General features: G+C 42.3%; 1 protein-coding gene across 1 annotated transcript in view; it reads left to right on the top strand.

Moving 5' to 3' along the window:
• Nucleotides 1-4,672: 4,672 nt before the first annotated feature.
• The window catches only part of RGS22 (regulator of G protein signaling 22), an 80,742-nt gene continuing 69,737 nt past the window's right edge, over nucleotides 4,673-15,677 (top strand). The window contains exons 1-3 of the mRNA XM_087825306.1: nucleotides 4,673-4,718; nucleotides 5,172-5,200; nucleotides 15,356-15,418. Coding sequence (XP_087681432.1) covers nucleotides 4,694-4,718; nucleotides 5,172-5,200; nucleotides 15,356-15,418 — 117 coding nt within the window. The 5' untranslated portion in view covers nucleotides 4,673-4,693. The remainder of the gene's footprint in view (nucleotides 4,719-5,171; nucleotides 5,201-15,355; nucleotides 15,419-15,677) is intronic.

Below are 15,677 nucleotides of genomic sequence, written 5' to 3'. Positions count from 1 at the left end.
CCAAATTGAACTGCAGGTGTACTACAAAGTCAATATTTAAGTAAGGCCACCTCAAAAACACCCTTCAAATTTGCTAACAATATGTCCAGCGTCAAAAGAGAATAAAAAGTTAATGCCATTTACGTAGATCTATCTCCCATTATAAACTTGGTTTTGAACTGAGTTGGTTTTCAACAATGATGTAGATTAGTTACAGAAAAAGGCCTTATTGGAAAAACTAGCTAGTTTTGGGGAGAGAGACAGAACAAAATTAGTTTTAAAAGTAAAATCTAGTCCTCGGGGAAATGCAAATCAAAACCACAAAGATAAGCACTTCACGCCCAGTAGGGTGGCTAAAATCAAAAGTCAGATGAGTATTAGGAAGAATGTGGCGAAACCAGAACCCTCACCCCCTGCTGGGAGTAACATAAAATGGTTTGGCCGATTTGGAAAACAGTCTGGAGTTTCCTTAAAAAGTCAAACACAGAGTTGTTATACTATCCAAATTACCTGTTGACCCGGAAATTCCACTCCTAGGGATCTATCCAAGAGAAATGAAAACATAGGCCCACACAAAAACTTGTACGTGAATGTTCATAGCAGTACGATTCATAATAGCCAAAAAGTACAAACAACTCAGATGTTTATCAACTCATGGACAAATTTTGGTATATCCATGCAGTGGAATATTATTCAGCAATAAAAAGGTAAGAAGTACTGACTCATGCCACAACGTGGATAAATCTTAAAACATTATGTTAAGTGAAAGAAACCAGTCATAAAAGAACAACACATGGTATGAGTCCATTTACATGAAATATCCAGAATAGGCAAATGTATAGATACAGAAGGTAGATCAGTGGTTGCTGGGAGGGGAGAATAGGAGATGACAGCTCAATAGGTTTCTTTGAGGTGATAAAAATGGTCTAAAATTGATTCTGGTGATAGCTGTACTTCTCTATACTAAAAACCATTGAATTGTGCACTTTAAATGGGTGAATTATATGGTGTATCAATTAATTACATCATACAATAATCCTAAAGATGTTACAAAAAATAAAATCACCAAACATCAAAATAGCTTATCATGCATTTGGGTTCAAATTACAGTCTTTGTAGCTCTTGTGTGATTTTAAAAATCACATGAGATTATTTTTAGAGAGAAAGGCTGCATAGCATGGTTAAAGGGCAAAGATTTTGGATCCAACAGCTCTGGATCAACTTGTGGCTTCAACACTTTCGAGCTGTTTGATGCTTTGAGCAAAAGTATCTCACCTTTCTAAGTCTCAGTTTCCTAAATTGCTGAGATCATAGCGATCTTTTAGGGATTTTGTTAGAAGCCTATAGTAAGTGTGCAGTAAGTGTTAGCCACACAATATTAAAGCAAACTATTGACTTCTCATTGGTATGGTTATCTAAACTAGGTAACTTGGTGAGCAGGGCACAGTGCAGAATGATTACAATGGAAAGAAGGTATTTCAACAAATACGTACTGAGTGGTAGGCACTCAGCAGTGGGTGCGGGGGCGGAGTGGGGCGTGATGTAAACGTATCTTCTTCAGTCCCCAGGAGTTTACTGTCTGGTGGGTGGTGCTGAGGGTAGAGGGTGCACCTCCCTGTACAGATTAATTTAATAGTAATATGGTTTTAAGAGATGAGTTTGTACAGGGGTAAGGGGAGGAGCCAATGAAAGTGACTCATGGGAAGGTATATCAGAGAAGATGACACCCAAGACGAGTACTGAAGAAAAAATAAGAAAATTGAGCCTGATAAAGGCCAGAAGGGCTTTCCTGGCAGCAGAATCAGCACAAGCAAGCACCTGAAACGCCCATTTATATGCTGACTCCCAAATCCTAGACTGCTCTACCAACTCAGAATCTTCACTCGGATGGCCAATAGACTTATTAAAATCTCCCCCACAAGGCAGTCCACTTAGCTTTTCCCGTCTCCAATGATGGCAACTCCAGCCTTCTGGCTGCTCACGCCCAAATCCTTGGAGTTATCCTCAACAACTTTGTTACATTCCCATATCCAACTTGTCAGGAAATCCTCTTGGCTCTACCCTTAAAATATGTACAGAACCCGAGTCCTCAAACCTGTGACTGCTGCGGGATACTGCCATGGGTCTGAGCCACCATCAGCTCTTGTCTGCTTCTACTTGTGCTCACCCACGTTCTCTATTCAGCACCTAGGCTGATTCTTCTCAAATAAAAGAGGAACCTCAATACTTCTCCATTCAAAATGCCTATGGTTGGCATTTTGCTCGGGGCCCACAAAGCCCTTCGTGACTTACTTCCTCCACCTCCCCTTTCTGTTCTTTTCTTCCCCTCTCCACTTCATTTGCCCTCTGATTTTGTTTGGCCAAGGTAGTGGTTTATTTGTCTTTGCCAATGTAATACTGAAAAGGCAGGTGTTATGGTTCCTTGCAATACAAGCCCCCATTGTGTCACTCCTTGCCTAAGCATTCACATACCTGCAGGCTCCTGGCTGTCATTAGAGAGGCCCCCCATCCCCACTGTAGGAGGCAAATGTGGAGCCACTGAAGGTCTTAAGGAGGTCACATTTGCATTGAGATAATTTTGCTTTCAGTATGGTGGATGAATTTAAGGGGAAGTCTACTGGGAGCAAAGATTGGAAAAGGGACAGTTTTAGGAAGTTTTTACAACACTCCAAATGGGTGCCTGTGCTAAGGCTGTGATTGTTAGTGGGGTTGGAGAGAATATTCCAGATTCCAGAAATACTTTAAGGTATAATTGCTGCCAGACGAGGCCTGGGCCTGAACCAGGGCCTGCTGGCAGTATGTGGGTTCTTAACTTTGTGTAGGAAAGATTTCACAATACGAGTCCAGGTGATTTTGAGAATATGTTTATGAAAGCTGGGGGCAATAAAACAAAGGAAGGACATAGGGTAGAAGAAGCAACAGGAGAAAGTCAGAGAAAAGGGAGCCTTGGAGACAGGTTCAAAGGGGTAGCCCTGGACGAGCTGCCGCTGCCCACTACTCCCCTGGTTGCAAGTCCCATGGGGACCCTTAGAAAAAGAAGAGAGATACAAGGCATGGACATGCTCTACTGAGAGCACCTGTAGATTCTTTGTCTTGAGGCTTTTTATCTCTTTGGTCAATGGGAATCCTAGGGGAGGTCTGAGAGGAGGATCTCAACAGAATATTCGTTAGGTTTTCAGGTGTGTCCTTCAATATACTGATATTCATCAAAACGTGCGTATAGAGGGGCTAGGGTTATTTTCTGGTTGGTTTTATTATTAAAGAACGTTATTGGAGAGAGACCAGGCCAAGGCCGGTCTGTCCCAGCAAGGTCTGTAATGTGTAAACCATTGGCCGCTCCTAAGTGTCCTTGGTTGGGGAAGATAAAACATTGTGATTCATTAGCTGGCTGCAAATTGCTCAAATTGTTTGGCCTTGAGAATTTTGCCTTAATTTCCCTTATTCCACTTGTCAAGGAATTAGCAGGACCTAGTAGTGTTTGACTGAATATGTGGTTTTTGCTTTGAGTCCCTTGGTACCACTTACTGAACATGGGGTTTTTGTAGGAAGATGAAATTTGAAGACAGGGAACAAGAAAACGTAGATTTCCTTTTGGACATTTCGATTTGGAAGCATAAAAGGAAAAGCCAGCCACCACTGTGTACAGCAAGCAGCTGGATTTAGGGTTCTTAGGGTCAGGGGGAGAGGGCTGGGCTGGAAATCTGAGGTGACCATGACTTTTAAAAATGTTCAGTTTTTTTCTTCTCATATCAAGTATTGGTGTGTTTCTTTCAAACTTCACTGTTCACTTAAACTCTTGCATCATAAAATTTTCCAGGACATACACTATAAGCACCCCAAATTTACTGTCCGCTCATCAGTGGCCTCCTCGGGTAGTTTTTAAAGCTTAGAGATCTTGAAAATGCAGTAGTCCTAACCCGTTGGAGCGAAAATATGGGCAAGATCTGGCTTCCCATTTGCCTCCTAGAGCCCAGGAGTGTTTAGCTCTTTCTACAGCATTCACACAGCGGGAAAGGAGCTCAAGAGCCGAGTTGAGTGTTCTCCTTCACTCCCAAGAAGGGTCTTCTTACATATTTGTTTTTTTTAACCCATTTCAGAGAGAGGCAGGGGAGGGAGGGAGAGAGAAACATCAATGATGAGAGCCCCGGATCCGGCCTCCTGCGAGCGCGCCCCCTGCTGGGGATGAGCCGCAACCGGCGGTGCCCTGACCCGGAATCGAACCGTGACCTCCAGGTTCCCGAGGTCGGTGCTCAACCGCTGAGCCCCGCGGCCACCCCCGGGCGATGAGGAAGGAAAGTCTTGAGCGCGGCCGTTCCCGCGACGCCGTCTCCGCGGGCCGGGGGTCGCTCCGCCCGCAGCCCGCCGCCCGCGGGGGTCGCCTCCCCGCGGCCGTGCCACCTCCCGGCGGCGAGCGGGCGTCCTGTCGAGGGGACGGGCCCGAGCGCAGCCGCCGCAGGTACCGCGCGTCCCCAGGGCCCTCGGGGTGGCGCGCGCGCGGTGGGCCCAGGGGGGCCCCGAGGGCCTGGCGACCGCGGGCCCGGGCGCCGCCCGCCGCTGGGCGCCCGCATTGTCTCCGCTCCATGGCAACCGGGGCGCAGCGGGGCCGCCCGCGTCGGCCGCCGCTCGGCTCCCGCGACCGGCGGGCCCTGGGGGCGCGGGGCGCGACGCCGACGGGGCCCTGAGGCCCGCGCGGCCCGGCGAGCGCGGCGGCGGCATGCCCGAGAAGCGGCTCACCGCCGGTAGGTGCGGCGGGCGGGCGGGCGGGGGCCGGGGCCCGTCCCCACCTCGCTCCGCGCCCGCCTGCTGTCCCCGTCCCCGTCCCCGTCCCCGCCCGGGCGGCCCGAAAACGCGGCCCCGCCGCTCCCGCGTAGCGCGTAGTTACCAGCGTCCGCGCCTCCTCCCCTCCCGCCGCCGGGGCCCCGCTGGCACGGCCTCGTGGGCACCGAGTTGCTTGAACTTCGTCAGTTCGGAGGCCTCCGGGTGCTGAGGCGAGCGCCGCGGGCGCAGGGGCCTCGCCTCCCCGCCGCCACCGTGAGTCCCGGCTTGAGGCTCGGCCCCGGGCCGGCGGGACGCGGGGCTCCCGTGGCGCGGAGCCGGCCGCGCGGAGGGCTGGTGCCGCCTCGGACGCCTTCCCCTGCTTGCAAAGGAATCCCGACCTGAGTGAGATAATGTAATGTTTTATCTTGTTTCAGAGCCACCAACTATTACAGAAGCAGAATTTGTAAGTACAACTTCGAGGGCTACTATTTTTTTGCGTCTCCCTCTTTTTTTTTTTTTTTTTAAATAGCAAATCATACGTGTAGAAAAAGCTGTATATTTTCTCTTCTGCTTTCTGCCAAGTGGGTGTGGTGGAAGCCTTGGCTTAGTAGCAGTGGCGCTGAGTCCAAGGCATTTTGAGCCTTACACAGGTACATTTCGAAAAGGTCGATCCTTAGGGCGGGTGCTACTCACTGCTCAAGTTATTTTACCTACATGACCTCGTTTGCTTTCTCTAAACTCCTTAATGAGGCTCTAGGAGAAAGAGCTTTTATCTCCATGGTCTTAATCGTGATGTGGCTGTGCAGTTCTTGGTTGCTGTAAACATTAATTGATGGTGATTGATGATAAGCGGCCAATTTATAGTTATAATTCCTTTCAGAAAGGTACGACATGTTTTCACATCCAACTTCTGGAGAGTTGAGCAGCAATAAGTACTTTGCCAGGTACCTTACCTACATTGTCACTTAGGTGAGTACTGTATTTAGGGTGGGTTTTATTGTAATTTTTTTAAAAAATATATCTTTATTGATTTCAGAGAGAGGAAGGGAGAGGGAGAGATAGAAACATCAATGATGAGAGAGTCATTGATCGGCTGCCTCCTGCACGCCCCCAACTGGGGATCAAGCCTGCAACCGGGGCATGTGCCCTGACCAGGAATCGAACCCTGATCGCCTGGATCCTAGGTCGAAGCTCAACTGCTGAGCCATGCCCGTCTGGGCTTTATTGTAATTCTTACGGTGTATTTAAGGGATGCGTCCAAGGTTAAAGAGCTGGGTTGGAGGCAGCAGAGCCTAACTCCCGCCATCGTCTGAACTGGATTTCTGGAGCTATAGCCACTTGTCTATCTTATTTGCTTATGTCCTCCAGCACTTACTTCTCTTGTTCACCTATTTGCTTTTGGCTTTTTATTCAACAAACATGAGTACTTTCTAAATGCACAGTGTAGTGATCGATGCTGAGGATGCGTCTTGAAAAGTTCACAGTCTAGCAGGGGCTCTGACGGGAGAGGGCCAAGGCTGTGTCTGGAGCACCTCCTTGCACCCTTCCAGGCCTTTGTTCCACCACTGAGAGACTAAGAGGATGCCAGCAACTCCTCCATCTTGTCGTTGCCTTGGTGTAACTGTGCAGTGGCAGATTCCTTTAAGATGGGTCCTGAACTGTTCCTCATTCCAGCAGGAGGTCAGCATTTCTGGGGCCAGCTGATCTTTCCCATGCAGCCGCAGCACTGATGCTCGGAAGAGCCCTCAGGAACATTGCCCTTAACATTTGAGCCGTCTGCCAGTGTCTTCAGGTCTTTGTAACTGTCTGAGAACTTGTGACAGTTTGAAGCCTCTATTAGCCACTGCTCTTTCTCTTGTTTCCTTTGATACCACTGTCTCCCAGTTCTTCCATCTCTCCTTTTGTGCCCCACTTTCTGGCTTCTCTTTTTCTTTGCCAGTGAGTGTTGACCTTCAGGTTTCTGTTCTACAGGCTTTCTCGGGGGGAGTTCCCCTTCTCCTGCTATAGCTTTGCTACCCTTATTTCACATGGCTTCCAAATATACACGTCTCTGGTCCAGACACCTCCTCTGTGTCAGAGCTCTGTATCTGTTGGGTGATTGGGAACCTTCATCATTTGGATGTCCCTGCATCATCACGTCAACGGCCTAAACTGAACTTACCTTCCCCATTCTTCCCCCCCTCTTTTTCTGGTTTTGGTCACTAGTGCCACTGGCCATTTAGTCACCTAAGCCAGACCCTTCCTTCCCTTTCCTTCACCCCCTCCTGCACTTTCCTTTCATAGCCAGATCATTTGCTCCACCCTCACAGCCACTGTCTTATTTCAGGCCCGCATCCCTGGGCCTGGACATTGGCAGTACTACTAGCTGATATCACTTTCTCCCAAATTCCTTCTGCCAGCTCCAGTTTTTCTTTGCCTGAAGCATAAAGTGCAAACCCCTGTGCATCAGCTGTGCCGGATGAGAGTGCTTTGCTCTAACTTTAGATTTTCCTCTCGAATCACTCCTACACTGGCTATCAGATTGCTACTAACTGTAAAAAATTACTGTGTTACTCAATTGCTCACATCCTTTCTTAATCCTTCTGTTTATTGAATGCTGACTAGATGCTAGTATTGAACCTCAAAACAACTCTGTTAGGTGGTGGTGATCACCCACATTTCACAGATGAGGAAGTCAAGTCCCAGGGTTTAGCTTGGCCCAAGGCCACATATCTAGTAACTGGTGGAGCCAGAGTGTCAAAAGCCTCCCTTTAGTAGTCAAGTGTTTCTAGAGCTTTTCAGCCTTCTTTAACCTTACCTCCCAATACTTTGTGTGTGATAAAGACAATGTTCATACTGTTTTTGGTTTATAAAGTACTTCCACATGCTTCTGCTCCAGCCAAACTGCCCTGCTAGCCTCCTTGCCTTTGCTGTCAAGTTTCGTCTTTGTTGCCCTCCCCCATCTATTTCACAACCTCCTGCATTCTTCACTGCCCAGCTCATCTCCTCCATGAAACCTTTCCAACCTAAACTCGTCCAGACTGCCTTCGAGCTCTGTGCAGCTTTCGGTTGAGACCAGTTTGTGACCAGATCCTCAGATTCAAAATGTCACCAAGCATTTTCTGTAGATTAAATAATTCATATGTCTTGCACATATATTTCCCTCTGTTTTTCAGAAGTTTAAGAGTATTTTTTCTCATTAATATTTTTAGAAAAAAGTGTGTGGCAGAGATCTGTTCTTCCCCAAAATCCATTCTATCCTTTTCCATAATATGTACTAGACATAAAGACTACATTTTCTAGCTTCTCTTGCAGCTCAGTGTGGTCATGTAACCAAATTCTGACTAGTGGAATGTAAGCATAAATGTTATATGTCCTACTTTTGGAAAGCTGATGTTTACAGAGACTCAGTAACTGACCCCTAGGTCACACAGCTGGTAACTGGTCAAGCCACAGTTAGAATCTGGGTCATTCTGACTCTAACACTAAAAAGAATGTAAAGGGAGACAGTGGGCCCCTTTTCTTTCCTGTTGATTGGAATAAGGATGTGCTCCTGGAGCTGAAGCAGTCATCTTGGATCATGAGGTAGAAAGAGCATCTTAAGGATGGTGGAGTTACCAGATCAAAGGGCCCTGGGGCCCAGCTGGTATAGCTCAGCGGTTGAACCAGGAGGTCATGGTTCCATTCCTGGTCAGGGCACATGCCAGGTTGCGGGTGTGATCCCCAGTCAGGGGTGTGTGGGAGGCAGCTGTTGGATGATTCTCTCCACTGATGCTTCTCTCTCTCTCTCCCTCTCCCTTCCTCTCTCTGAAATCAATAAAAGCAAAAAAAATGGGGTGCGGGCTGGGCTCCTGATGTTTGGGAAGCCACAGTGCCAGTCCTGAACTGCAGATGGTTTCATGAGAGAAATAAACTTCCATTTTGTTTAAATAGTGTTATTTTCGTTTTCCATCATTGGCAGCAGTCATGTACTAATATAATTTGCTCCTACATTCATAGGAACTTTCATATTGTATTTTCTCAATTAATGGACCTAAAAAGTACTGGCTCTTGTGGACATCTGCAAAATATTTTAACCTCTGCATGAGGTCTTTATCCTCAAAGGAGAAAATAGCTTATTTAGAATAAATCATTTGTTCTCAGGTGTACACTGACTTGTATATATTTTAACTTTTTATGTGTAAATTTTGCAATTTCCTAGCAAAATTGTGAACTCCTATTGGGCTGGTTCTATGTCTCAGTACACCTTAATATTCCACGTAGTGTGTAGCATAGTGCCCATGATGAATGTGCTGTTAGATGACTAATAAATTTTAGCTGATGGATATTTTAATATATAATAATTAATATCATTTTTTTCCCTTATTTTTTGCAAAACTTCATTTTATATGTGTTCGGTGTTTTTTAAGTATCTCTCTCCTGGCATTTTTCTACTGTAGTGTCTTTATTAACTTTGTATTTTATTGGTTTTTGATAATTCTCTTAGGGAAAATATATACAAAAACCCCCAGTATATTCAGTTCTCTTATTAGTTTTTTTGGGGGGAGAGGCAGCGTATTTTTAATTATATAAGCAATATATGAATGCATTCTTATAAATAATTCAAATAATGAAAGCGATAAAATGAATACTTCTCTTTATTACATTACTCAATCCCAGACTTTTTGTCTTCATAGTCCATAAAAACTGAAATATAAGCCTATCACAGCAAGAATCGTAGAGTTCCGACTACTTAGTGATACATTATGTATTTAATATTTTTAGGAACTGCTATGCCAGGCTGCATAGAGGCTGCATCATTTCACATTCCCACCAGCAATGTACAAGGGTTCCAATTTCTCCACATCCTCACCAGCACTTGCTGTTTGCCATCCTAGTAGATGTGAAGTGGTATCTCATTGTGGTTTTGATTCACATTTCTCTTGTTGCTAGTGATGTCCAGCATCTTTTCCAGTGCTTATTGGTCATTTGTATATCTTTGAAGAAATGTCTATATAAGTCCTTTGCCCATTTGAAAAATTTGTGTTGTTTTTGTTTTTCTTGTTGTGTTTTAAGAGTTCTATATATGTTTTGGATATTAACCCTTATCACATATGTGATTTGCAAAAATTTTCTCACATTCTATAGGTTGTCCTTTTACTTTTTTAATAGGGCCATTTGATGTAAAAAAGTTTTTAATTTTCATGAAGTCTAATTTACTTTTTCTTTAGTTACTCATGCTTTTAATGTCATATCTAAGAAACCATTGCCAAATCCAAGATCATGGAGATTTATTATGTTTTCTTCTAAGTATTTTATAGTTTTAGCTCTTACATAGGTCTTTGATCCATTTTGAGTTAATTTTTGTAGATGGTATAAGGTAAGGGTTCAACTTTGTTCTTTTGCATGTGGATACCCAGTTTTTCCTAGCATCATTTGTTGAAAAGAGTGTTCTTTCCCACTGAATTGGCTTGGCACTCATGTTGAAAATCATTTGATTGTATATAAGAAACTTTATATCTGCACTCTATTCTATCTCAATGGTCTATATGTCTATTTTCATGTCAATGCCACACTGTTTTGATTACTGTAGTTTTGTAGTAAGTTTTAAAGTAAGGATATGTGAGTCCTTCAACTTTGATCTTTTTCAAGATTGTTTTGGCTAGTCAAGGTCCCTTGAGATTCCATATGAAATTTAGGGTGTTTTTTTTTTTTTTTTTATTTCTGCAAAAAATAAAATATCACTGGAATTTTGAGGGAGGTTGTAGTATATCTATAGATTGATTGCTTGGGTGGTATTGTCATTTTAACAATATTGCTTCCAATCCATGAACATGGTATATCTTTCTATTTATTTGTCTTCTCTAATTTCTTTCAGGAATGTCATATAGTCTTCAGTATACAAGTTTTTGCCTCCTTGATTAAGTAATTCTTTTTGATTCTATTGCAAATGGAATTATTTTCTTTTATATGTACATAACTTTTTGTAAGTAAGGGATTAAAAGCTGATATTTATTATTTTTGATGTTTTATTATTATTTTTTTATTTCATGAACACAATTCTAAATGAAATGTATATCTCTCCTTGTCTTGTAATTAACTGTGAATGTGGCTCTTTGATCTCTATAGACACTGTAAATTCCCAGACAAAAAAGGCTAGGACTTATTGGATATCCCAGGAAAGGCACTTCTGTTTGCTTTTCTGTGCTGCTGCAGTTGAAGGAAGCTACACCATGCATGAGACAAGGATTTTTATTATTATTGTTAATATTTTAAATCTACACAAGTTTGCTACTGTGACTTCTGCAGTTATCTTCTTACAACTATACATAAATTCATAACTTTTTAATGTCAGATTTTATGCTTGAAGTGACTATGCAATTCCTAATCAAGATTTTTTTTAATGATGATCTTATAAAATCCTTGAATAGTCTCTAGTGGTCAGAAACTGTATCACCCAATAGGAATTAAAATTTTTTGGACTATTTTTTACAATCATTCAAATTTCTAAGAGTTAAAATTTAACAGTGCATCCTTTTCTTTCATGACAAATATGTTAAAATTTCTAAGGATAAACAAATAGGATTAGAAAATCAATAAAATATTTTATATCATATGTTTCAAAATAATGACGAAACTCTTATTGCATTACATACATACACTTTTCAAGCAATGACCTTGTGACTGGCTTGGATACTACTACAAGGATCCATCAGTTGCCAGCAGACAGAAATATGTGATGTATGTGAATGTAGTGATTTGAGGCCATTATCTGTAGCCTTCCAGAATCTCCCCTCCCCCCCCCTTTCCTCCAAGCTTTCAGCACCTTAAGCTGTGTACTGTCTTTTTGGACACCTCAGATGGAAACTCCTCCAGCAGTTTCATGGGGCAGTGGCATGTTCTGCAGCTAGCCAATAAATCCAAATCCAGAGGCTTGAGCAACTCCCTGGCTATGCTCAGTGTCTGACAGAGGAGCAGTGGGTGTGGGATGAGGCTCATAAATCACCATCTCTAGGGGAGGGAATTGGATCTGAGGAGTCCCAAACAAGGTTGCTCATAACCAGAGATCACCATCCTGGTAGCTCCAGCCATCTGTGCTGTGCCTAGTTGCCTTGAGGGCTGAAGAGGTCCACTTTTTCTTGGGCCATTGAATTCCACTGTCTGCATACCACTATGTGTTATTGTCCTCTTGGTGGGAAGCTCTGGTCTAGTGATTGGTTTGTTTAGGAAGGAGAAAAGGAAGAATTGGAAATATATTTAGGAAGAAGTAAAAATAGGTGTAATTTTAGAAATATGATCTATCCCATGCCTTGATTGATGATAGCATTCCCGATCTAAAATGTGACAGTGTAGGATTCTACATTGGAAATTAGATGAATGACTTTGGTTTAGCATGAAAGGAAGTTGGAAGCTTGGATGGTTTTTCTACTTTTGCCATTAGCTAACTGGGACCATCTTTGCTTGTTTTGCTTTCATAGAATTTGAAATTATTTGAAGTGCATTTCCAGTGCCATTTCCCCCACTTGCAGATTCCTCCTACCAGATAATATCTTTCCCTCTTTTGGGAGAAAATGGTTTATATTGTATTTTTCTTATGGCATTCCTTATATTCTTCCTTGGACTATGTTTTTTTGTCTCAATTTATCTTATTTCCTCTTTCCTGTTTATAAGGTCTTTTATGCATATCTTTCTTGTTTTACAGTTGGGAAGTAATCACAGTTTATCTCGTTTGAAGGTGCAGAAAAAGAATTTTTACGGAAAAAAACTTACCTGTCATAATTAACAAACACAGATAAACTATTCTGCTTAATCCTCTTTCAGGAAGAAATTTGAGAAGTTTGCACTAAAAGTGGAAAAGTTGACTTCACTTTCACAGATGGCACACATGTAATACATGAGAACATGGGTTTCCAGAGTGCGTTCCATTCTGAAGAAATGTTTTTGCCCTCCACTGCGCCACTGAGCAGAGAATCTGGATTGCAAGTTGTACAGTCAGGTTCATGGGATGGCGTAATGGAGGAATTGATTGCAACTCAGTTTCTGATTGTATCGTTAACCATCACCAGTTTATTGGTTATTTGAAATATATTAAACCCAAATATGGAGACTTAGTTCATTTTAATACAACCCTGTGACTGGATGGTGGAAACTTACTGAGAGGAACTGAGCTACTGCCCTTTTAAAAAAAATTTTTTTAAAAATTGATTTCAGAGAGGGTAAGAGGGGGAGAGATAGAAACATCAATGATGAGAGAGTCATTGATTGGCTGCCTCCTGCACGCCGCCTGCTGGGGATGGAGCCAGAAACTTGGGCATGTTCCCTGACTGGGAGTCGAACCATGACCTCCTAGATCATAGGTCGATGCTTAACCACTGAGCTACACTGGCTGGGTTGAGCTGCTGCTTTAAAGGCATTAAAATATTTTTTAAAATTGAAAGGTTTGAGAATAAAGGCTTCATTAAATCCTCATGCTTCATAAGACCGTTGGTTACTAATGTACACAATACCCAAACACATTGAACTCGTAGGAACTGCAGTGGGAAAATATGCTCATTTATTTAGCGAAGTGCAGGCCCTCCCGCTAAAGTGCGACAAGAGGATTGAGGGGATGGCACTTGTAGACTATGCTTATCTTCAGTGCGATCTGCCCTGATACCAGCAGAAGCACTGATGTTGAATATTGGTGGGAATTAAGATGCAATTTCAGAAAAGAAATGCAGGTTTTGATGTATTTGAATAACACTTAGAAGATTCTGGGGTTGTGAGTGCAGACCTGAGGATGGGACCTAATGCCAAATAAACGCTCTAGCAGTGTGGTTCCGTTGCAGGGGGACCCCAAGCGACTGGAAGCAAACTGCTCCCCAAGGCGTTAGTTAGGGTGGTGCCAAGTAGCACTTGAGGTTGTGGACTGGTGCCACCTGTCCATCAAATTTAATTTTTTAAATGGGCTTGTATTATGTATATATTTTATTTCATTTTCTAGTAATTCATTTTTAACTATTTTACAAAAGTTATCTGAACTCGATTAAGGACAAAACAAAACAGGTATTTCATCACCGATAGTGTGGAAAGGGTTGAGTTAGAGTCTCTTAGAAGTGTGAGTCATCTGGAAATAAATATATGAATCTGAGGATTACCTAGATATTTTTGGCAATGTGGTTGGCCAAATTCTAGGCAGTAATAAGGCCTACCTGATTTTAAATACACATTCTGTTTTATAGATAAAGAATTTAAATGTCTGTTTTTAAAAAACTACCAAAGGACTGTACCCTGCTATGTTACAAATGAAAATCCTCTTCCCATCTGCAGGTTTGTAATCACAAGCCCAGGAGTGCATACTTGGGCCACCCTTATTGTGGCACAATGCTTTCTACCTAAGAGAGATCCAAAAATATTTATTGAATTCAATTGATTTCTCCTAAGAGTTCACAGAAAGTACGTAGTTCACTAAATAAAGTCCAGAAGATTAAGGTAACTTGGGAAGGTAAAATTGGGAAGGTTATTCACATCATAGCTGCCACCAAATGCTTCCTGCTCTGTCCTGCTTTATCACATCTTTGCCAACCAGAACTTTGAGAATATATTACTACGGTGCCATTACGAAGGTGGTAGATTTATGAGATCCTAAATTTGTTGTTATTTTAATCAGTTCAGATTTCTGGTGAGCTCCTTGGTATAAATCCTGTGATTGTAACTCAGTCTTGATACTACAATTACCTAAAGAAATTACCCTGGAGATCTATTTTTTAAGTAGGTGTTAATATACTGTAGCATCTTTCTTATACTTTTACACTGTACTTCAACACATTTTTAAAAAATTGGCCAGTATAAAAAGGAAATAATCAGCCATATGGAAATAATAGCATTGTGTCATATTGTCAACTTTCATGTTAGATTTGTGAAATTGAAATATAATTATGAATAACAATAAATGCATGTACTATACAACAGAGGATACCATGTTTTGCTCTTGACACAATGGAAACAATTACTAATAAAATAAGGTGTTTTATTTGGAAGAGAGAATTTGCTCTTGGCAGTGGCTTTCCAGTTTTGCCAACTTTAAAAGTGACTACTTTGGGGGATGAAATAGTTATGGAAAAAATGTATACAATCTTTATTCTTTGAACACATACATTGCCAGAGTCTCTTCATGCATAAGTTAAACAGGACCCAGATTACTGAAGCTGCATCTCTTTCTGAGAAGGAGGCAGTAGAATGTTTTCTTCACTGAGCTTTTCACTTTCACTAGGCAATTTCATGTTAACCCAATCACTGGTTCTGTCTTCATTGCTCTGCCTTTATTTTTATTAAATATACATTTTAATAAGTGTGTGGGGAAATGGCCATATGTAGTATTTTGTATATGCTGATGTTTCATTTAAGTGTGCTACATTTGCACATGTTCTGTTTTCCAGCTAAGCACAATGGCAGGTCTTTTAAGGGTATGCCCCACTCTGTTTTCCAGTGTCTTCCTTCAGGGGTTGTAGCATTACGTTCTGCTTATAGTGAGGACTCTGTGTTGACCGACTGAAAAAGATGTGAAGATCTACATAGAATCTGTTGATAGTAATATTAGAGAATAATATTGGCATTTTTAAAAAATCTTAGTATAAGCCTAATGAAAGCGATAATATTGTGCTTTTGTTTTGTTTTGCAGGAAGATTCTTTGGCAACAGATAATTTCCTTGTGGACTACTTTAATGAATTTCTAAGCCTTCCAGTGAGTGTATTATTATGTTCTATTGAATATATTATCAACACAAAATATTGTAATCACTGGGTTATCTTGTAAGACAGATTTATCAGGGGCAATATTTTTTAAAAATATAGCCCTGACTGGAGTGGCTCAGTTGATTGGAGTGTCCTACCGTGCACAGAAAGGTTGTGGGCGAAATTTCTGGTCAGGGCACATATGGAGGTTGTGGGTTCCACCCCCACCCCCACCCCACCCCCATCCTCATCCCCATCATCCCCATCCC

The sequence above is a fragment of the Miniopterus natalensis genome, chromosome 16 (genome assembly GCF_054644295.1).
Source record: "Miniopterus natalensis isolate mMinNat1 chromosome 16, mMinNat1.hap1, whole genome shotgun sequence".
In the NCBI taxonomy this organism is placed as follows: domain Eukaryota; kingdom Metazoa; phylum Chordata; class Mammalia; order Chiroptera; family Miniopteridae; genus Miniopterus; species Miniopterus natalensis.
Note: the sequence above shows the minus strand (reverse complement) of the source record. Positions and strands in the feature narration are given on the sequence as shown.